This window comes from Eptesicus fuscus, chromosome 25 (genome assembly GCF_027574615.1).
Source record: "Eptesicus fuscus isolate TK198812 chromosome 25, DD_ASM_mEF_20220401, whole genome shotgun sequence".
NCBI lineage: Eukaryota > Metazoa > Chordata > Mammalia > Chiroptera > Vespertilionidae > Eptesicus > Eptesicus fuscus.
In genome coordinates, this window is record NC_072497.1 from 4,370,583 (window position 1) to 4,393,988 (window position 23,406).

The following is a 23,406-nucleotide window of genomic DNA, read 5'->3' on the forward strand; positions in this document are numbered from 1 at the left end:
TAGTTGACACCCCGATTTTAACGAGGAGACCTGGAGAGAGGGGCGCCCCCTTATTCTCCAGCGCCGACCCCCGCGCGCGCGCGCGTGTGCCAAGCGGTCTCACCCGCCTCTGGCGCGCGTCCAACTGGGCTTCCCGCGACGCTGGGGCAGCGCCGGCTGCGTGAGGGGGCGTGTCCCGCCGGCTGGCCCCGCCCCCTCCCGGCGCGGCCCAATGGGACGGCGCCCCCGGCGGCCCCGCCCCCGGCCGTGCCCGCGCGCCGGGAGCCCAGGGTCTGGGCAGCCCGCCGCCAGGCAGCGGAGCAGCGGCCGGCGCTGGGATCTCGCCTGCGGGGTTGGTGTCCTCTGCTCGGCATGGCTGGCTACCTGCGGGTCGTGCGATCGCTCGGCAAGGCGTCGGGCTCCGGGCCGGCGTGGGCGCCAGCCGCCCTGACGGGCCCCAACTTGCAGGAGCAGCCGCGGCGCCACTGTGAGTGCCCAGAGTCTGGTCCGGGCGGGCGGGCGCGCTCCGGGCTCCGCGACGTGGCGGCCTCCGAGCGGGGGGCCGGGGAGCGCGATCGGGCCGCTCGCAGGCCGGGGACCGCGGGTTTGGGCACACAAAGAGCAGGGGGCGGGGGGGCCTCGCTCCGCGGCCCCCTGCCCCGAGTTCCCAGGCCGCGCCAGGCGCAGCGGTGGGGACTTGAAGGACGGTGGCAACTGGTGGCCCGGGCGATGCCAGCCCTGCGGCCCTGCGCGCGGGGGTTGGCAGGGGGGGCAGGAGGGGGGGCTCGGGGCTGCCTCGTGCACCCGATATAACTATATATGGAGGTGCTTGGGGGTGTCCCGGACCAGGAGGGGATCCCACCCGCGCTGGCGGGAGACGAGCAACCGAGTGGGGGCCGGAGCACCCCGCGAGCTGTTCCTGCTCAGACAAAGGCGGGAGGGAGGAGGCATCCACTTCCCGTTCCTTTTCAGCCAAGCGCGCTGCAACCCCTCCTGGCTGCCAGGCCCTCGTCAGCTATTTTTGGAGCCTTTTATGCGACAGCTGGAGAAGCGTGCTTTTCATTCCCCCCCTTTGTTTGGACTCCCCGCCCCCCCCCCCCCCCCCTTCTCCTTGTCGCTGCACTTGAGGCTCCATCCCAGGCCCTGTCCTTGGCTCGATTTGCCTTTTCTCGCCGGGCCGGCTCCTGCGCTTGCTGCTCTTTGGCCCTGCCCGGCTCACCCATGCGGAGACTTTTGTTCGCAGCTAATGTGGTGGTACCCTTAGCTCCCGGCTCAGCAGAGGAGACAGCGGTCGGGTCCTGGGAAGCAGGACGTAGCCTGGACCTCCAGGACCCACGTAGGCTGCCCCTGCTGGTATGTGGGCACTGCCTGCACCCTGGCTCTCCATCGCCCGGCTACAAACAAACGGCAGGGAGCAATGTAGGTCCCTTGGCCCCGTCTGATGCCTGTTGTCATGGAAACCCCTATCCTCACCTGGCCAGGAGCCCCTTGGGGTGAGCCCGGAGAGTGGGGAAGAGGGGGTGGGGCTCAGGCAGCCTGGCTCTACAGCCTGTGTAGGTAATCTTTAACCCGGTGTGGGAGCAGCTGACTAGTGTTGGGGCCCCAGCACCCCCCCCTACCCCACCCACTTGCCAAGGAGAAAGGGGCATTTCTGCTTTTGAACTTCTAGGATTTGTCTCTAAAGGGTCAGCCCCCCCCCAATCCCAAGGTTCCAGGTGCCCCCAAACCAAGTTTCCCATAGGCACCTCCTTCAGCAAAAGATGGAGCAAGTTATATGCCCACTCCAATTCTCCTTTTTATTCTGCATTGATAATAATTTTTTTTTTTTTACTTTTTGAAAAGAAAGAAAGAAAAAGGAAAAGCCTGGCCTGTGTGGCTCAGTTGGTTGGGCATCATCTGGTCACCAAAAGGTTTGGGTTCGAGTCCCCATCAGGCAGGGGTTTCAGGCTCAATTGCCAGTAGGGGGCGTGCAGGAGGCAGCCAGTTGATGTTTCACTCTCACATCGATGTTTCTCTCTCTCCCTCTCTTTCTAAAAAAATCAATACAATATATATATATTTTTAAAAAGAACCCCACCCCCTCCACACACACAAACAAGAAAACAAAGCACCTTAGGGGCCTGGATTGTGGCAACACATCAAAAGAGCAGGCTGGTTGCAGGTCCTTCCGGAAGTCGGTTATTCCTGGGAAGAATGCCTGGTATTTGAGTTGGACGTGAGCGTATACGATTCTGACCTCTGCTAGCTTGGTACCTGGCAACGCTGGCAGAGACAACATAGTTGGCATTCCCCTTGATGACATAGAAAGAGTATTTTTGGGTTAAAACACTCTGTGTCTTTGCTGCCTGGTGAGGGGAAGGGGGTGGGGCTCAGGAATCTGGCAGATTCCCACACGTGTCTCTTTCTAGTTTTGCAACTCCTAGGCCTTTAGTTACGGATCCTGTGGTTCTGATTAGAGTTTGGGGATGTGACGGTGGGCTGTGGGGAGAATGACTCATCTAGCCTTCCTCTGTCCCACTCCTAGTGTGGGAACTTCTTAATTTTCTCAGCTGCCTTTTAACTCTTCAGATCTTGGTGACTTGCCTGAGCTCAGAGATTCGAGGGAAATTTATTTAGTGACGGTTCAAGGTTTTGCAAACCTAGTAGAGTTCTTTTTTTAAAAAAAACCACATTTTTATTGATTTCAGAGAGGAAGGGAGAGGGAGCGAGAGATAGAGAGAGAGAGAGAATCATGGATTGGCTGCCTCCTGCAGGCCCCCTCCTGGGGGTTGAGCCTGCAACCCTGGCATGTGCCCTGACGGGGAATCGAACCCTGACCTCCTGGTGCGTAGGTCCACGCTTAACCATTGAGCCACGCCGGCCTGGCTCAGTGGAGTTCTTACTTGCTCTCCACTGAGCCATGTTCCAACCACATCCCATAAGGCAGGGGTCCTCAAACTTTTTAAACAGGGGGCCAGTTCCCTGTCCCTCAGACCGTGGGAGGGCCGGACTATAGTTTAAAAAAAAAAAAAAAACTATGAACAAATTCCTATGCACACTGCACATATCTTATTTTGAAGTAAAAAAACAAAACGGCCGAAACCGGTTTGGCTCAGTGGATAGAGCGTCGGCCTGCGGACTCAAGGGTCCCAGGTCCGATTCCGGTCAAGGGCATGTACCTTGGTTGCGGGCACATCCCCGGTGGGGGGTGTGCAGGAGGCAGCTGATCGATGTCTCTCTATCATCAATGTTTCTAACTCTCTATCCCTCTCTCTTCTTCTCTGTAAAAAATCAATAAAATATATTAAAAAACAAAAAAAAAAAAAAAAAAAACGGCAAAAACACCCGCATGTGGCCCGCGGGCCGTAGTTTGAGGACGCCTGACCTAAGGCCGCAGCTGCCCCTTCAGAGCTGTTTTGGGTGGTTGTGTTTAGGTCCAGTGGGTTTTGAAGAAAAGCCTCTCAGGAAAACCCGGGGCCCGTCCCCAAATCCCGTCTGGGAGGCTGAGGCCTCGTGTGCTGATTCCATGTAGGGGATGAGCTGGAAACTCCTGCACCCCGATTCCTGGAAGTTGGACTCCGTGGCCTGCCCTGGACTTGCCTCTTCCGTAAACCCAGGTGGAAAAATGCCAGCCGGTTGCAAATATTAACACACTGTGAATTGTGAGCTTCTCCACGGCCTGGCGGAATTTCCACTGTGTACCTTTTTGATGGTCTGGTGCAGCCCGATGGTGAGAACTCGCCGGCCTGCTGTGTGGCCATGGATCCCGGGAGAGGGGGCGGGGGAAGCACATTCCATCCAAACAGGGGGTGAGGGCAGGGCAGCGGACCGAACTGACCAGACCTTGACATTCATTCATGCCTTCAGCAAATACTGTGCTTCTACTGTGCAAGGTGCTAGGGGCAGAGCTGGGAATAAGAGGCCCAGATTCCTGCCCTTCATGGAGCTTAACTTCTTTTTTTTTTTTTTTTTTAATATTTTATTGATTTTTTACAGAGAGGAAGAGAGAGGGATAGAGAGCTAGAAACATCGATGAGAGAGAAACATCGATCAGCCGCCCCCCGCACACCCCCCACCGGGGATGCACCCGCAACCATGGCACATGCCCCCGACCGGAATTGAACCTGGGACCCTTGAGTCTGCAGGCCGATGCTCTATCCACTGAGCCAAACCGGTTTCGGCTGGAGCTTAACTTCTAATGTGGAGACAGACAGTAAACAAGATAGAAGTAGGCTAATGTGACAGATGCTAACAGGAGAACAAGTGCGCAAGGAAGGCGTGTGTGAAAGTTTGGGTAGAAGAAAGGGGCGTTTCGTTATCTAAGGAAGAGTGAACTGCAGGGGGTCAAGGTCTCCGTGGTCGGCAAACTGCGGCTCGCGAGCCACATGCGGCTCTTTGGCCCCTTGAGTGTGGCTCTTCCACAAAATACCACGGCCTGGGCGAGTCTATGTTGAAGGAGTGGCGTTCGAAGAAGTTTCAGTTTAAAAAAATGTGGCTCTCCAAAGAAATTTCCATCGTTGTGCTGTTGATAGTTGGCTCTGTGGACTCGTGAGTTTGCCGACCCCTGTTCTATACCATTGCCTGTGGGAGAAGCAGAGAGGAGAGCGTGTGTGCGTGAGGGTGGCTCAGAGTCCATGATGGTGAGCGACAGATGGGCCAGGTGGTGGGGGCTGGGAGGGGCTTGCAGGCCATTTTTGAGGACTCCGGCCTTTACTCTGACTGAAAGGAGAGGCTTTGCAGGATTTTGAGAGGAGTGTCATGACCTGCTTTGCTTTTAAAAAAAAAATATATTTTTTATTGATTTCAGAAAGGAAGGGAGAGGGAGAGAGATAGAAACATCAATGATGAGAGAGAATCATTGATCGACTCCCTCCTACATACCCCCTACTGGGGATCGAGCCCACAACCCGAGCATGTGCCCTTGACTGGAATCGAACCTGGGACGCTCCAGTCTGCAGGCCGACGCTCTATCCACTGAGCCACACCAGCCATGGCTCCTCCTGCTTTGCATTTTAGAAGGAGCACTCTGGCCTCAGGGACCTGGTCGGAGGTATAACCTGGCAAGAGAGGATGGTGGCTGGGAGCCGAATGGTGGCTCTGGGGGAGGTGAGAAGTAGTTGGATTCTGGATGTATTTTGAAGGAAGAGCCAGTAGGGCTTTTTGATGGTTTGACTGTGGGTGTGAGAGAAAGGGAGGAAAATACTAGAGTGTCTTCCAAAATTGCTCCCGGAATTGGGGCTCCTTGTTCTGCTGGCCATGCTGGCCGAGCACGGGTAGGGATGCCATAGAAGCAGTTGTCTTGGGGGTGGCTGTCATTCCGGGTACCTGGAACCCTAAGCTTGCAGCAGCAGGCAGATCCTGAAAACCGGGGATGGGTTTGGAATCCTTACTTGGGCCCGGCGGGTGTGGGTCAGCCACCGTTGAGCGTCAACCCAGGAACCAAGAGGTCGCAGGTTCAATTCTCGGTCAGGGCACATGCCTGAGCTGCAACTCGATCCCCAGTAGGGGGCGTGCAGGAGGCAGCCAATCAATGATTCTCATCATTGACTAGAGGCCCGGTGCATGAAAATTCATGCACTGGAGGGGGGATCCCTCAGCCCAGCCTGCCCCCTCTCACAGTCCGGGAGCCCTCACGGGCAGGAGGCAACCCGGCGATCAGGGGAAGGTGACGCCCCCATCACACCTCCTCTGCTGCTGCCACTGCCAGCAGTGCAAGCCTCGGCCAGCCCTGGTTACCTGAGCCTCGGGCAGCCCTGGACAGCTGGGGGGGCTGAGCACTGCCATCTTTGAGGGTGTGACATTCAGTTAGCATATTCCCTCCTTATTGGCTATGGGTGCCATCATCTTTGTGAGGGTGTGAGGGTCAATTAGCATATTCCCTCTTTATTAGATAGGATGTTTCTATCTCTCCCTCTCCCTTCCTCTCTGAAATCAATAAAAATATATTAAAAAGAAATCCTTGCTCGGTGTTGGGTGCTGGGAGCCCCACACGGGGAGGACAGTTGGCCTAATGGACCTCCTGGGACTGCTGTCATTCCATCCCCACACCCTGGCCAAGAGGACGATGTTTGTGCAACGTCTCATCTGAAGGTTTCATGGTGTCCCTCGGAGGCATTCGGGGAGGCCCAGCTTCTGTTCCTTGGATTTCAGGTTGCTTGTTGCCACTTGTCTCCCATGGGGGCAGATGATGGGAGTGTCTCCACCATATTTGGCTGAGCAACAGCCGAGGTCTTAAACTCCCATGCCTGGGGGCACTCTGAGGGACACGTGGTAGGCCTGGCGTGGAGAGAGAAGCCGCCTCAGCCCAGTCCAGCCCCTCCGGGTCTTGAGCCAGCACGGGCTCAGCATGTGGAAGCAACTCATTCTTCAAGAGAGGCTGGATTTTTTTTTCTATTCTTAATTTATTTTACTTTACTTTTTTAAATTAAAAACTTTTTTTTCTTTTTTTAAAAATATTTTTTTATTGATTTCAGAGAAGAAGGAAGAGGGAGGAGAGAGAGAGAGAAACATCAACGATGAGAGAGAGGCCCTAGCCGGTTTGGCTCAGTGGATAGAGCGTCGGCCTGCAGACTGGAAGGTCCCAGGTTCGATTCCGGTTGAGGGCACATGCCCGGGTTGCGGGTTCGATCCCCAGTAGGGGGTGTGGAGGAGGAAGCCGATCAATGATTCTCAACATTGATGTTTCTCTCTCTCTCTCTCTCCCCTCTCCCTTCCTCTCTGAAATCAATAAAAAAAATATATTTTAAAAAATGATGAGAAAGAGAATCATTGATCGGCTGCCTCCTGCACGCCCCTTACTGGGGATTGAACCTGTAACATGGGCATGTGCCCTTGGCCGGAATTGAACCTGGGACCCTTCAGTCAGCAGGCCGACACTCTTATCTACTGATCCAAACCAGCTAGGGCTAAAGGCTTTATTTTCAAATACTGTTATTATTCAATGTTATTTTGTATTTGTTTCAGGTACACAACATAGTTGTTAGACAATCATATACTTTACTAAGTGTGCCCCCTATTTCCAGTCTCCACCTGGCACCACGCATAATTACAGTATTATTGACTACATTTCCCAGGCTGTACTTAATTTTACATCCCTGTGGCTCTTCTGTAACTACCAACCTGTACGTCTCAATCCCGTCACCAGAGAGGCTGGATTTTTGTGTAAAATCTTCTAAGGTGTTTATTTCTTTTTTGGACTGGTTTAATTTTTTTTAACTGAGTCTTTATTTCTTATGTTTTACTAGAGGCCCGGTGCACGAAATTCGTGAACAGGTAGGGTCCCGAGGCTTGGCCAGCAATCAGGGCCGATCGGGGCCTTCCAGCTGCCAGCTGGGGCCTTCCTTAGTTCCGTGCTGCCCCCTGGTGGTCAGCACACGCCATAGGGAGCGATCCGTCTCCCGGTTGAACTCCTGTGGGGACAATTTGCATATTGGGCTTCTATATACACTGAGTGGCCAGATTATTATGATCTCTGACTGCATAATAATCTGGCCACTCAGTTTATACATATATTAGAGGCCCTATTCATGAATTTGTGCATGGGTGGGGTCCAGCCATCCTGGCCAGGGGGAGGGGAGATGGGCGGTTGGCCAGCCTGTCTGCTGGTCGAACTCCTGGTCGAGGGGACAATTTGCATATTAGCCTTTTATTATATAGGATAGACACTGAGTGGCCAGATTATTATGCGTTCAGAGATCATCATAATCTGGCCACTCAGTGTATATATAGATTGTACAAATGCATAACAAAAATTTCCATTTTTAAGTCTGCAGTTCAGTAGTGTTCAGTGTATTTACATATATTGTCCAACCAATATCCAGAGCTTTTTCATCTTGCAAAGCTAAAACTTTATACCCGTTAAACAATAACTCCCTATTCCCCGCACCCCAGCCCCTGGTAACCACCATCCTGCTTTCTGTTTCTATGACTTTGATTTCTTTAGGCACCTCATGTGAGGCGAATCTGTCTTTCTGTGACTGGCATGATGTCCTTAAGGTTCATCTGTGTTGTGGCATGTGTGACAAGATTGCCTTCCTTTTCAAGGCTGAATAGTATTCCATTGCATGTACGTTCCGCCTTAAACATATCATGTTGAAGCTCATTGGCCTTCTGAGTAAGGTACAGACAGGGATTGTAAAAAGCTTAGTTATTAAATCCTTACATATTTAATACTGCTTCTAATTTATCATAGGAGTTGCTTCCCGAAAATGTTAACATGAAAGAGTGTTTAGCCCTGGCCGGTTTGGCTCAGTGGATAGAGCGTCGGCCTGGGGACTGAAAGGTCCCAGGTTCGATTCCGGTCAAGGGCATGTACCTTGGTTGCAGGCACATCCCCAGTAGGAGGTGTGCAGGAGGCAGCTGATCGATGTTTCTCTCTCATTGATGTTTCTGGCTCTCTATCCCTTTCCCTTCCTCTCTGTAAAAGATCAATAAAATATATTTAAAAAAAAACACACAAAAAACAAAACATGAAAGAGGGTTTGGGAAATAGGGCAATGTTTTTTTAGAGAGAAAGGAACGTCGATTTGTCGTTCCACTTATTTATGCATTCATTGGTAGATTCTTGTATGTGCCCTGACTGGGGGTTGAACCCGAAACCTTGGAGTATCTGGAGGACACTTTAACTAACTGAGCTACCTGGCCAGGGTTGCAATGGTAAGAGATACAAAGTGAATTTGCCTTTGTGCAATTTGAAATAAAAGAACAAGTAGCAAAAGCTGTTGGGGTAGGCCCTAGATCACTAGTGGAGTCACTTCCCTTTTTGGTTTTAAAGCAGGTACATCCATGGTTAAGGGGTGAGGAGCCCAGTCTTAAAAACTTGGAATTATGAACATTGTTCAACCTTGAGGAGGAAAGTTTTTCTCAACTCTCCTGGATTAGCTTCGGAGTCCTGTTCTCCTTTTTTTTTTTTTTAATAATATGTTTTTATTGATTTTAGAGAGGAAGGGAGAGAGAGAGAGAAACATCAATGAGGAGTGAGAATCATTAATCGGCTGCCTCCTGCACGCCCCCTACTGGGGATCGAGCCCGCAACCTGGGCATGTGACCTGACCGGGAATCCAACGAACTATGGCCTCCTGGTTCATAGGTCGACAGTCAACCACTGAGCCACACCAGCCGGGCCTGTTCTCCTCCTGAAGGTCCATGCCACATCTGGTTTGTTCATCATTCATCTGTTGCTCCCCACTCTTGGCTATTGCGCGTAATGCTGCTATGAGTATGGGTGTGCAAAACCCTGCTTTCAGTTCTTCCAGATATATATCCAGGAGTAGGACTGGTGGGCCACATGGTGATTTCTAGTTTTTGTTTTTAAATACATTTTTATTGATTTCAGAGAGGAAGGGAGAGGGAGAGAGAGATAGAAACATCAATGATGACAGAGAGTCATTGACCCACTGCCTCCTGCACGCCCCACACTGGGGATCGAGCCCGCAACCCGGGCATGTGCCCTGACCGGGAGTCGAACCGTGACCTCCTGGTTCACAGGTCAATGCTGAGCCGCTGAGCCACGCCGGCCAGGCTCTAGTTTTTAATTCGTAGATCCAATGGCACCGTATGGAACTGTTTTCTGTAGCAGCTGCACGAGTTCACATCTCACCGGCAGTGCACAGGGTTCCAATTTCTCCACATCCTACTTTGGTTCTCATCACCGTTCCCAGCTCCTTGACCTTGATAAAGGCGCTGCTGGCTGTCTCCTCATGACCTGTGGGTCTTCCCTGCCATCCTCACTCCTTGGGGGCGGGCGCTGTTGCGTTTTAGGTGTTTCAGGAAAGAGGCGCTTAGCATCTGGTTGTAAGTAAGCGGGGCCCTGTGATCTCTGAGGGTTGGACTCCCATGTGCACTGCGGTGACCTTGACATTCAACTCCCTCACGGAGGAAGCGTGGTGTCCACAGCCCACGGGCTGCCGGCATGAGCCCACCACGTGTTGACCTGTTGTCTTCTGTTTGTTTGTGTGTTTGTTTTTTGACAGTAGCCATTCTAAGGGGTGTCAGGTGGTATCTCATTGTGGTTTTGATTTGCATTTCCCTCATGATTAGTGACGTTGAGCATGTTTTCACGAGCTCGTTGGCTTTTTATCCATCACTTTGGAGAACTTATCTATTCAAGTCCTTTGCCCGCTTGCTTTTTGGGGTTATTTTGTTGTTACAAACTCCTGGTTTTAAACTGTGGCCACCAATTCATACTTAAGAAAAACACTACGGCCCTAACCGGTTTGGCTCAGTGGACAGAGCGTCAGCCTGCAGACTCAAGGGTCCCAGGTTCGATTCTGGTCAAGGGCATGTACCTTGGTGGCAGGAACATCCCCAGTAGGGAGCGTGCAGGAGGCAGCTGATCAATGTTTCTCTCTCATCGATGTTTCTAGCTCTCTATCCCTCTCCCTTCCTCTCTGTAAAACAATCAATAAAATATATAAAAACAAACAAACAAACAAAAAAACACACAACACTAAGTGGGTCAAACAGAATGAGCCTGCTGCTTTGGTTCTCATCACCGTTCCCAGCTCCTTGACCTTGATAAAGGCGCTGCTTGCTGTCTCCTCATGACCTGTGGGTCTTCCCTGCCATCCTCACTCCTTGGGGGCGGGCGCTGTTGCGTTTTAGGTGTTTCAGGAAGAGGCGCTTAGCATCTGGTTGTAAGTAAGCGGGTCCTGTGGTCTCTGAGGGTTGGACTCCCATGTGCACTGCGGTGACCTTGACATTCAACTCCCTCACGGAGGAAGCGTGGTGTCCACAGCCCACGGGCCGCCGGCAGGAAGTCCAACACTTGAATGGAGCTCACGTGTGCGACCTTTAGGACTGGCCCCTGAATGAGTCTCTCCTTAGGGATCCTGATTAGGGTTCAACATGTTCTTTAAACATTGGGCTGGCTCTCCTCAAATGAACTCACAGGAAGTGCCCCTAAAAATCAAGGTCGCCCTGCCCCAGCCCAGGAGACTTTCTGCAGGTCCTCGAACCTGCTCCCGTCAAGCTTCAGACCAGAAAGGGTGAAGGCATGCTGTAGCCTGGGCCCCAAATCCCTTGTTCTCCAGGGAGTGAAGTCTTTCCAGGCTGTGTTGCTTTCTGCTTTTTTCATCTCTGACTCACAAGGGCATCCCAGGCTGCACTTGAGCAAGGGATCTGCGTTCCCTCCTGTCTCTGAATAATCTCTACACTCTTTTTTTTTTTTTTTTTTTGAGAAGGAGGAAGGGAGAGAGGGAAGACACATGAATTTGTTGTTCCACTTATTTATGCTTTCATTGGTTGCTTCTCGTATGTGCCCTGACCGGGGATCGAACCCACAACCTTGGCGTATCGGGACCACGCTCTAAGCAGCTGAGCTCCCACCCGGTTGCAGGTTTTGCATAGATGGGATCATCCTGCTGGGCAGTCACTGATTCCTCCAGGCTGCGGGCGGAGGGATGTTTTGGTGCTGGGGTGCCCCTCTCAGAGGGTCAAAAAGCCTCCTCCAAGGCGGCCTGCACTGATGAATTAGATGGGCCGTTTTCTCTTCTTTTTTTAAAAAAATATGTTTTTATTTTTTTAAATATATTTTTATTGATTTTAGAGAGGAAAGGAGAGGGAGAGAGAGATAGAAACATCAATGATGCGAGAGAATCATTGATCGGCTGCCTCTTGCACACCCCCTATTGGGGATCGAGCCCGCAACCCAGGCATGTGCCCTTGACTGGAATCGAACCTGGGACCCTTCAGTCCGCAGGCCAACGCTCTATCCACTGAGCCAAACCAGCGGGGGCATATTTTTTATTTTTTAAATATATTTTATTGATTTTTTCACAGAGAGGAAGGGAGAGGGATAGAGAGCTAGAAACATCGATGAGAGAGAAACATCGATCAGCTGCCTCCTGCCCACCCCCCACTGGGGATGTGCCCGCAACCAAGGTACATGCCCTTGACCGGAATCGAACCTGGGACTCTTGAGTCCGCAGGCCGATGCTCTATCCACTGAGCCACACCGGTTAGGGCGAAATATGTTTTTATTTATCTCAGAGAGGAAAGGAGAGGGAGAGAGAGAAACCTCAATGATAAGAGAATCATTGATCGGCAGCCTCCTGCACGCCCCCTACTTGGGGATCGAGCCCACAACCCCGGGCATGTGCCCTTGACCGGAATCGAACCCGGGACCCGTCAGTCCGCAGGCCGACGCTCTATCCACTGAGCCACACCAGCGGGGGCTGGGCCATTTTCTTGAGTTTTCCTTGGAATGCACTTCCCAGACTGCTGGTTTTTCTCGTGTCAGAATTTCCTTGAAGAGCTTTCCTGGCTCTGGTTTCCACTCCGCCCTCCCCCTCGTCCCGTCTTGTGATGCTTCTCTGGCAGGACTGGCCGAGCTGAGCCACTCGGACCCGTTCTGAGTTCCCTTCCCAGGTGCCCTCAGCCCGTGTTTCCTCTCCTGCAAGGTGCGAATCCTCCTGTTTTCAAACTGTAAGCCGGGAGCCTCAGCTCCCCCCACATTCAAAGTGGAGGTGATGATACTCCCCTGGGGAGGAGTGAATGGAATCATGTACACGGTGGGGGACACTGTCCGGCCCCGAGGAGGTGTTAATACAATCCCTCCTCATTGCAAGTTAGTCAGGTTCTCAGGTTGCAAGCAACAGACCGAGTGAGTGACAGGCCGAGTGTGAGAGGCTGTTATGAGAAGGACGCAGGGAAGCCCTAGCCGGTGTGGCTCAGTGGATAGAGCGTCGGAACTGCGGACCGAAGGGTCCCGGGGGTTCGATTCCGGTCGAGGGCACGTACCTCGGTTGCAGGCTCCTCCCTGTCCCGGGCTCGTGCAGGAGGCAACCCATCGATGTCTTTGTCTCACATCGATATGTCTCTCTGTCTTTCCCTCTCTCTTCCACTCTAAGAGTCGATGGAAAAAATCTCCTCGGGTGAGAATTAAAAAAAAAAAAAAAAGGACACGGTAGCTCGTAGAACTGCGTGGATTGGACTAGAGGGGATCCTGGGCCACCCTGGGGAACCCCAGGACAGCCTCTCCTGGTGGGCTGCTGGACAGGGCGGCCCCGGCTGGCTCGGGGTCTCTGCCTTCAGATCCCCAGGGAGGAGATCTCACTGGCCAGGCTGGCTGGCCATGCTCAGCGCGGGGGGTTCAGGTCCCCCGAGCTGTCCGAGAGCTGTTCCTGAGTGTGAACGCTGGGCCGCTGGGCCGCTGGGCCTGGCTGACCACTGCTCTCCCCTTGGGGGGGGGGCTCCCTCCCCTTCCTTCCCAGGGGCCTCATGCAGTGTCTGTGCCCCGTCCTAGATGCCGACAAGAGGATCAAGGTGGCCAAGCCGGTGGTGGAGATGGACGGCGATGAGATGACCCGTATCATCTGGCAGTTCATCAAGGACAAGGTAGTTCCTTCCGGTGTGGGTGGGAGCTCTCCCCGTGGCCGGCCGGGCTCAGCGCTCCGCCCCGCTTCAGGCGCCCCCATCACCTGACGCCCCTGTCCCCTGGTGGGTGGCCGCAGTTCTGTTTCCCTCCTCCTCCCACCCATCCTTCCGCTGTGTCCAGACCGCTCGTGCGTGGTTCTTGGGACGTCTGGCAGCGGCCTGGGCCTCCTGCTGGTGCCGAAGCCTGCGTGTCTCCATCTGTGTGCAGACTCAGGGCCGCCCCTGTATCCTGTCCTCCTCACCCCCTCTGTCCCGACGAGCTGCCTCAAGGGGTTGAAGGAGCGCGGGGCTGGTGTGGGTGCAGCTGTGCCTGGAGTCACCTTTTCTTTTTATGTATTTTTTTTTTTTATATAATATATATATTTTATTGATTTTTATACAGAGAGGAAGGGAGAGGGATAGAGAGTTAGAAACATCGATGAGAGAGAAACATCGATCAGCTGCCTCCTGCACACCCCCCACTGGGGATGTGCCTGCAACCAAGGTATATGCCCTTGTCCGGAATCGAACCCGGGACCCTTCAGTCCGCAGGCTGGTGCTCTATCCACTGAGCCACACCGGTCAGGGCTTTTTTATGTATTTTTTTCATTGACTTCAGAGAGGAAGGGAGAGGGAGAGAGCGATAGAAACATCAATGATGAGAATCATGGATCGGCCGCCTCCTGCACGCCCCCCACACTGGGGATCGAGCCCGCAACCCGGGCACGTGCCCTTGACCAGAATCGAACCGTGACCTCCTAGTTCCTAGGTCGATGCTCAACCACGGAGCCACACCGGCCGGGCCGGAGGTCACCTTTTCTGAGTGGTTCGGGGATGTCCTCGTGAGTGGTGGCTGTAGGGCAGTGACTTAAGTTTGAGTCACCACAGCCCCTGGTTCCCAGGGTGGCTTCTTGGCTTCTCCAAGTCACTGGGTTCTGCCTGGGAGAGTGTGTTGTCCAGGGGAAGACCCCACAGCTTACCTATGTTCCCAAGGAGAAGCTTGAGAAGCGCCATTTCTGATGGGGGAGACGAGGGAACCCACCGTTGTAGGGGTGGGGAACCCTTTTTCTGCCAAGGGCCATTTGGATGTTTATAACATCGTTCATAGGTTCGATTCCGGTCGGGGGCATGTACCTTGGTTGCGGGCACATCCCCCAGTAGGGGGTGTGCAGGAGGCAGCTGGTCGGTGTCTCTCTCTCATCGATGTTTCTAGTTCTCTATCCCTCTCCCTTCCTCTCTGTGAAAAAATCAGTAAGATATATAACATCGTTCATGGGCCATACAGAATTATCAGCTTAAAAAATTATCCTGCTGTGTTTGGTCAGACATTTAATTAAATCACCCCTAATGTCTTGGCAGGGCCAGACCAAATGATTCCGTGGGCCTTATACAGCCTGCAGGCCAGATATTCCCCATCCCTCGTTTGTTTGTTTGTTTGCTTCAAATATATTTTGTTGATTTCAGAGAGGAAGGGGGAAGGGAGAGGGAGAGATAGAAACATCAATGATGAGAGAGAATCATGGATCGGCTGCCTCCTGCACACCCCCTACTGCGGATGGAGCCCGCAACCCGGGCATGAGCCCTGACCGGGAATCGAACTGTGACCTCCAGGTTCGCAGGTCGATGCTCAACTACTGAGCCACACCGGCCGGGCCCCACCCCTGGTTTAGAGAATAGCGATGCACTTGGGGTTTGGGGTTTGGCTGAGTTGATGGGCCATAGCAGGGGCATACGGTCCATGCTAGGGGATGAGCCCTCTGAGGGGCTGCCGGCCTCTCTCCAGAGCCCCCGCCTCCAGCCAGCTTTGTCCAGGCCCCACCCAGGAATGGCCGACTCTCACCTTCTGCTGCGCTGCCCCTCCCTCTGCTGGCCTTCCCTCGTCCCTGCCCTGCCTGAGTGTCCCCTGCCGCAGCCTGCACATGCCCCTGAGCCATCGTATCTGGGCTGACGCCTTGTCCTGGCCTCTGTCTCTAGCTCATCCTGCCCCACGTGGATGTCCAGCTCAAGTATTTCGACCTGGGGCTCCCAAACCGTGACAAGACTGACGACCAGGTCACCATCGACTCGGCATTGGCCACCCAGAAGTACAGCGTGGCCGTCAAGTGCGCCACCATCACTCCTGATGAGGCCCGGGTGGAAGGTACGGGGGGAGAGGGGGGGCATGAGGGGTGGGTGGGCTGGGGCGTGACCCCAGTCTCCCTGGGAATGCCTGGGGGACAGTGGTCCCTGTAGATGGGGTTGGGGAGGGGCAGTGAAGGGGCTGGCTTCAGCTTCCGCAGTCAGGGTGTGATAGAGCAGAGACCGGAATCCATTCCCTGCTCCCAGGCCAGTGGGGTTCCCGCTGTGATGTGTGGCTCTGGCCAGTGGAGGCGCCATTGGTGACAGGGAGTAGGAGGAGGAAGCCGATGCCGGTGCTGTTACCGTGAGAATGGCTCTTGGGGTGGCTGCCGCTCTGGCCTCCTGGACTGTTTTTTGCTGGCAGGTGGACAGAGAGACCCGGGCCACCTCTGTCCGGAGGAGGACTGTGTGCCAGGCCTGTATTCTTCAGGGCCTTGGGGGCTCCGGGGTACGTGACTAGCGTCCTGCACGCACGGTCTTGGCATTGCAGGTCTACCCCTGCCCCGGTGGCCATCCAGGGGCCTCAGCGAGGTGCCCCCCAGCAGGCTGGACTGGCTGCTGTCCCTGGTCCTGACTGCCGGTCCCTGGTCCTGAGGGCTGCTCCTGAGGCTTCCGTGAAATGACAATGGTGTGTGGATAGAGGGGCCAGGTTTGGAAAGGCCAAGAAAGGGTGGTGTAGCCCTAACCGGTTTGGCTCAGTGGATAGAGCGTCGGCCTGCGGACTGAAGGGTCCCAGGTTCGATTCCGGTCAAGGGCATGTACCTTGGTTGCAGGCACATCCCCAGTAGGGGGTGTGCAGGAGGCAGCTGATCGATGTTTCTAACTCTCTATCCCTCTCCTTTCCTCTCTGTAAAAAATCAATAAAATATATATTATTAAAAAAAAAAAGAAAAGCAAGGGTGGTGTAGGAGTTTACAGACTTCTGTCCCCCTAATTCCGGCAGAATCAGGGACCTAGAAGGAAGCATTTGAGACACCCCCGGCCAGGCTTCCTCCTGTCTTTGGGTTGTACTGGCCTTAAGGTATTGGAATCATTTTATTTATTTTTCAATTTTATTTTAATACATTTTTTATTTATTTTAGAGAGGAAGGAAGAGAGAGATAGAAACTTCAATGATGAGAGAGAATCGTTGATTGCCTGCCTCCTGCATCCCTCACACTGGGAATCGAGCCCGCAACCCGGGCATGTGCCCTGACCTGGAATTGAACCGTGACCTCTTGGTTCATAGGTTGACGCTCAACCACTGAGCCATGCTGGCCAGGCGGAATCATTTTAGTGCTAAGCTCTTCTTCTCACAAGGTTTTCTTTTTTTTTTTTTTCCTCCCAAACCCTGGGATGTATATATCCGCATTTTCTGGATAAGGATGTTGAAGGCACAATCTTGATAACTCAGGCCTGGCCCTGCGATTAGTGGCAGTCCTGGGGCCAGAACCAGGGCACCCGGGGTGAGGCCGTGTGCGGCCAGGGTTCGCCGGACGAAGCTACTCGTCCCAGTGCCATGTGGGAGTCACAGTAGTCAGACCACGTGCCAGGCACTGGTCTGAGTACTTCATGTATGAGTTCATTTAATCCTCACAGCGATCCAAGAGATTAGATATTTTATCACTACTTTCTTTTCTTTTTGAAAATATTTTTTTTATTTCAGAGAGGAAGGGAGAGGGAGATAAAAACAGCAATGATGAGAGAGAATCATGGGTGGGCTGCCTCCTGCACGCTCCCTACTGGGGATCGAGCCTGCAACCCAGGCATGTGCCCTTGGCCGGAATCGAACCTGGGACCCTTCAGTCCACAGGCCAACGCTCTATCCACTGAGCCAGGCCAGCTAAGGCTTTATGACTACTTTCATGTTGTAGCTTGGGTTAGACCTCCTCATGAGACTCACAGTCAGAGGTGGTGGAGTGGACCCTGAAGCCAGGCAATGTGGTTCCAGGGCCCACACATTCACACTCTAGACTAGTGGTTCTCAACCTTCCTAATGCCGCGACCCTTTTTTTTTTTTTAAATATATATATTTTATTGATCTTTTACAGAGAGGAAGGGAGAGGGATAGAGATTTAGAAACATGGATGAGAGAGAAGCATCCATCGGCTGCCTCCTGCACACCCACCACTGGGGATGTGCCCACAACCAAGGTACATGCCCTTGACCGGAATCGAACCTGGGACCCTTGAGTCCCCAGGCTGACACTCTATCCACTGAGCCAAACCAGTAAGGGCAATGCCACGACCCTTTCATACAGTTCCTCATGTTGTGGTGATGTTCCTCATGTAAATATCTGTGTTTTCCGATGGTCTTAGGCTCTATAGGTTGAGAACCACTAGCAGGGTCGCCTAAGACCATCGGAAAACACAGATATTTACATGACTATTCATTAACAGTAGCAAAACTACAGTTACGAAGTAGCAACGAAAATAATGTTATGGTTGGGGGGGGTCACCACGACATGAGGACCTGTATTAAAGGGTCGCGGCATTAGGGAGGTTGAGAACCACTGCTCCAGACTCTTCCCCGGAATCATCTGCAGGACCCCTCCCCTGGCTGCACTCTTGCTCGGTGTTTCAGATTCTGGCTAGAAGGTGGGGGCTGTGGTGGGGCCACTTCATCTCCGCTCCCCTAGAGTTCAAGCTGAAGAAGATGTGGAAGAGTCCCAACGGAACCATCCGGAACATCCTTGGCGGGACTGTCTTCCGGGAGCCCATTATCTGCAAGAACATCCCCCGTCTGGTCCCCGGCTGGACCATGCCCATCACCATTGGCAGGCACGCCCATGGCGACCAGGTGGGCCGAGGCGGGAGTTGGGCTCTGCTGGCCCGGACCGCCCCCCCCCCCCCCCCCCCCCCCCCATCTGGGAGCCGCAGCCTGAGCCACCCTCTCGTCTCTGCAGTACAAGGCCACGGACTTTGTGGCCGACCGGGCCGGCACCTTCAAGATGGTGTTCACCCCAAAGGATGGCAGCGGTGCCAAGGAGTGGGAGGTGTTCAACTTCCCTGCTGGCGGCGTGGGCATGGGCATGTACAACACGGACGAGGTGAGGTGGGCACAGAACCTGAGTTCCTCTCCCCCAGCCTGGCCTTTTCGGCTCCCGGCTTATCTCTGCCAGCTCCACCGGTTCCCGCCAGAGTTCTAGCCTGAGTCACATGACCACCTCTGAGCCAATCACAGAGGCCCGGAGAGAGGGGAGGAGCTCTGATTGGATAAGCCAGACACACAGAGTCTAGAGACAGATCCCATCCCAGCCTTAGGGTCTAAGAATGGCAGAGCGGGGGGTGGGGGGGGGGGGTGGTAGCTTTCCAAAACAAAAGCGGGGGGCCATAACCGGTGTGGCTCAGTGGATAGAGCGTCACCCTGCGGACTCAAGGGTCGCAGGTTCGATTCCGGTCACGGGCATGTACCTTGGTTGTGGGCACATCCCCAGTGGGACATGTGCAGGGGGCAGCTGATCGATGTTTCTCTCTCATCGATGTTTCTAGCTCTGTATCCCTCTCCCTTCCTCTCTGTAAAAAATTAATAAACTATATTAAGATAAAGCTGGGGGACGGGGTCCTCCCCGAAGTTGGGAGGGGGGAAGCTGGGCCAGCAGAAACAACAGATGCTTGCTGAAGGTGGCCGGATGAGCTCAGATTGCAAGAGGGGGTCGGGTGGAGGGAAGGGGTGCCATCCCGGGTGGGGCCTGGCCCTGGCGGGGCGGGGGGGCCATGCCAGAAACCCGTCTTTCTCCCTGCAGTCCATCTCGGGTTTTGCGAACAGCTGCTTCCAGTACGCCATCCAGAAGAAGTGGCCGCTGTACATGAGCACGAAGAACACCATCCTGAAAGCCTATGACGGGCGCTTCAAAGACATCTTCCAGGATATCTATGAGAAGTAACAGCCTCCCCCTTTTATAAGATGCCCCAGCCCTCCCTCCTGGTCCCCCCCCCCACCCCAGCCCTCATCCTCCCCGGGAAGGGCGCTGTCCCCGTGCATTTGGCTCAGGAAGGGAATCCCCAAATCTGTCAGCCTCCCGCCTTCCTCCCCACAACAGGCCCCCTCTGCTTCCAGGCATTATAAGACCGAGTTCGAGAAGAATAAGATCTGGTACGAGCACCGGCTCATTGATGACATGGTGGCTCAGGTCCTCAAGTCTTCAGGCGGCTTTGTGTGGGCCTGCAAGAACTATGATGGAGACGTGCAGTCGGACATCCTGGCCCAGGGTACGCCGGGAGCATCCTGCTCCCTGTGGGGATGGGTCCTTCGGCCTCTCTGGCCGAGGTCATTTTTAGACCCTTTCGGTAGATAAGGTCCTCTCTAGTGTAGCAGCAACACTCAGGTTTGCCGGCTGGTTGCAACGCCCCCTGTGGACAGCAGGGGGCAGGAGCTCCCTGGGAGCTGAGCGGTTTGGACCGGTGTATGACTAAGGCTGTCGTTGGAAGAGGAAGGAGGACACGGGACTTCAGGTTCTCAGGGGCTAGGCCTGTTGACCCTGAGGTTCCTGTCCAGGGAGGGGCCGAGTGACTAGGTTTGGCTCCCATGGAACCAAATGGGATTGAGCAAACTGGGTGATCTTTATTATTATTATTATTTTAAAAAATATTTTTATTGATTTCAGAGAGGGAGGGAGAGGGAGAGATAGATAAATACATCAATGATGAAAGAGAATCATGGATCGGCTGCCTCCTGCATGCCCTCTACTGGGGATTGAGCCCGAAACCCGGGCATGTACCCTTGACCAGAATCGAACCCGGGACCCTTCAGTCCGCAGGCCGGCGCTCTATTCACTGAGCCAAACCGGCTAGGGCGGGTGCTCTTTAAATTGCAGAGAGTTTGTTTTGCGCAGTAAACCTTTTATTTATTTATTTAATCCTCACCCGAGGACATTTTTGCATTGATTTTTAGAGAGAGGGAAAGAAAGACAGAGAGAAACATCGATGTGAGAGAAACCCATCGATTGGTTGCCTCCTGCACGAGCCCCGACCAGGGCCCGGGCCGGGGAGGAGCCTGCGACCATGGCATGTGCCCTTGACTGGAATCGAACCCGGGACCCTTCGGTCTGCAGGCCGACGCTCTATCCACTGAGCCAAACCGGCTAGGGCGTGCGCAGTACACCTTTCAGACGTAGGAGAATATGAGGGAAGATGGAAAAACCCTCAGCCCTAGAGTGTAAATCAGATTCCAGCAGAGAGGAACCGTAAGGAACCGCCCAGGGGGCTTACAAAGCTTTGAGACCTTCTGCCTGTCCATCGCAGCCTGGCCTCCGGCTTTTATTTTGCCAAGTTCAGCGGCGATCCTCTCAGTAGAACGATTCCCATCTGGGCTGGCAGGGTGAAAAGCCACAGCAGGCAAGAGAAAGGCATGGCAGGGGACCCCTAAATAGATAAGGGATTGGTGCGTGGGAAGGTCCAGGTAACCGTGAAGGGACCCCTCTCCCCCTGGGCCAGAAGCAAAACTTCCTGGACAGAGCATTTCCCCAGAGGACTTTTCCTTCCTTGGGACTTGACAGTTCTTACTTTGGTGCCGTGGGGACCTTGGCAACAGAAAAGCTTCACACGTGGATTTGGGGAGCGTTGGAAACATATCACAGAGCTTGCCAGGAGCCGGCAAGAGCAGCCGATAAAGCGGTCGCTGGGAAATGCTGCCAGCAGGCTTTCTTCCTTCTGCGCCAATGTGCCTCCTGGCGCAGAACTCTGTGGGCTCTTGGGCCCCGGGGGGGGGGGGGGGCAGGGGCCACGGGCTGTGGGACACCCGGAGGTGGGGCCACAGACACAGGTGTTCCACTTCCAGTTCACTCTTTTGCAAAGCAAACCCCCCCTTTTGCAAAGCAAATCCCCCCTTTTGCAAAGCAAATCCCCCCTTTTGCAAAGCAAATCGCCCCTTTTGCAAAGCAAACGAGATTTGCAGAAGGGTGAGTTTGAAATGGAAAACCTGTATATGCTAACAGGCCAGCTCTAGCCACCTCTGCCCTGGGCTGGGCCCTGGAGTCCCACGACCAGGGTGTGGGCAAACCGGAAACAGTGCCTGCCCTCCCAGGGTGGGCGGAGTCTTCAGTTGAGTGACAGCCAGAAGGCAGGTGGGCTGGCTCCAGGTTACCCGAGGAGAGAGGCACCCACACTCAGAGGAGGCCCTTCCCACCCCGCAGGCTTCGGCTCCCTGGGCCTGATGACGTCCGTGCTGGTCTGCCCCGACGGAAAGACCATCGAGGCTGAGGCTGCTCACGGGACAGTCACGCGCCACTATCGGGAGCACCAGAAGGTAAGCGCGGGGAGCGTGCCCCACGGGCTGGGAGGGCGGGCCTGGCCCTGTCGGTCTAGGGGTGGGAAGCTGCCTCCAGGTCGCCCCCTTTGTTGGCCTTTTGGCTCTTAATTCCCCCGTGTCCCCTGCCCCCAGGGCCGGCCTACCAGCACCAACCCCATCGCCAGCATCTTCGCCTGGACGCGAGGCCTGGAGCACCGGGGAAAGCTGGACGGGAACCAGGATCTCATCAGGTGAGCGCAGGAGAGGGGCTGCGCTGGCCCCGGGGCAGGTCCTGGGCCGGATGCTGCCCGGCCCAGGTCTCACTCTGCCCCGCCCCCTGCAGGTTCTCCCAGACCCTGGAGAAGGTGTGCGTGCAGACAGTGGAGAGCGGAGCCATGACCAAGGACCTGGCGGGCTGCATCCACGGTCTCAGCAAGTGCGTGGCCGGGGAGGAGGGCAGGGCTGGCCTTCGGGGGCCTCGGGGGCCAGTGGGCAGAAGCTGAGGGACCCTTCTTAGGGGCCCCTGTCTTTTTTTTAACCTTTATTGATTTCAGAGAGGAAGGGAGAGAGAGAAAGAGAGAAGAAACATCAGTGATGAGAGAGAATCATTGATCAGCCTCCTACTGGGGATTGAGCCCGCAACCCGGGCATGTGCCCTTGACCGGAATCGAACCTGGGACCCTTCCGTCTGCAGGCTGACGCTCTATCCATTGAGCCACACTGGCTAGGGCGAGGCTCCCCATCAGGAGCCTGGGGCAGGACAGGTCCACAGCCCTGAGGGATGGCTCGGGCCACGCTTCCCAGACCAGGCCCACTGCGTTGGTCCCCATCCACCTGCTCCGGTCCCCATCTCCCAGCATCTCCCAGGAGACCTTGTACCCAGCGGCCCGTTCATCTGCAAAAGAACAGGCCGACCTTCCCAGCCTCCCGCTGACTCTGCTGCGGCCCCTGGGCGGTGGGCGGCGGGGGGAGGTGACCTGTGACCCGCAGATGGCCTGGCCACACCTCCCCACGGGGTGGGGCCGGGGGGGGCGTGCTGCCATCAAGATACCCAAGCTCAGGCTCTGCCCCTCACGTGAGCGGTGTTCTCTCGGCAGCGTGAAGCTCAACGAACACTTCCTGAACACCTCGGACTTCCTGGACACCATCAAGAACAACCTGGACAAAGCCCTGGGCCAGAAGTAGGGGGCGGCGAGCGCGCCCGGCCCCCGGACTCGCGGAGGGTGAGCCTCAGCCCTCTCAGGAGGCCTTTCTAGGGGACATTTTTTTTTTTTTTATAAGCGACAAGTTTCCCCCAGTCTCTGCGTTTCCCCTGGCGGTGGTGACGTGAGGCAGGAGCCGTGTGTTTTACCTCAGCCCGTCAGTATGTTCCGCATACTGTAATTTATATCGCCTTGGAACACGTGGTGCCATATTTAGCTACTAAAACCTCTTCACAAAGCTGTCTGCTGTGTTTGTCCCTCGGGAGGAGGCAGCTGGGGCCCGGAGGCCGAGGCCATCAGAGGGCGGGGCTCCACAGGGCTCAGGCCACAGGAGGTCTCTCCCAGGCTCCATCCAGTTGGGGAGGGCCCGTGGGGGGTGGGGACCGAGCAGGATTCTACAGGGGCTACCTGAATAGCCGCTGTGACTCTGGGGTCGCAGGCCTGTGGGTTCCCTGGAATTCCCTAGCATGGTTCCTGTATCATTTGGGGGTCCATCACGTCTCCATAGATTCAGGCTTTATTTTCCTTTTTCTGTCCGGTTTTCACCTTCTAGACATCTCCAGACCCC

At 54.6% G+C, this 23,406-nt stretch overlaps 1 protein-coding gene across 1 annotated transcript; it reads left to right on the forward strand.

Annotated features, from left to right (window-relative positions):
• The first annotated feature begins 240 nt into the window (after positions 1-240).
• On the forward strand, positions 241-23,076 carry IDH2 (isocitrate dehydrogenase (NADP(+)) 2). The gene is made up of 11 exons (XM_054713246.1): positions 241-466; positions 13,202-13,293; positions 15,286-15,451; positions 18,047-18,207; positions 18,314-18,457; positions 19,154-19,290; positions 19,468-19,619; positions 21,542-21,654; positions 21,790-21,887; positions 21,980-22,072; positions 22,734-23,076. Exons 1-11 carry the CDS (start codon positions 352-354, stop codon positions 22,819-22,821), a joined length of 1,359 nt encoding a protein of 452 aa, XP_054569221.1. The 5' UTR covers positions 241-351; the 3' UTR covers positions 22,822-23,076.
• The last annotated feature ends 330 nt before the right edge of the window (positions 23,077-23,406 follow it).

Coding starts and splice junctions, on each gene's coding strand:
- IDH2 (XM_054713246.1), top strand. CDS start 352: ATGGCTGGCTACCTGCGGGTCGTGCGATCGCTCGGCAAGGCGTCGGGC. Junction 15,452..18,046: donor TGATGAGGCCCGGGTGGAAG/GTACGGGGGGAG, acceptor CCGCTCCCCTAG/AGTTCAAGCTGAAGAAGATG. Junction 21,655..21,789: donor ACTATCGGGAGCACCAGAAG/GTAAGCGCGGGG, acceptor CCCTGCCCCCAG/GGCCGGCCTACCAGCACCAA.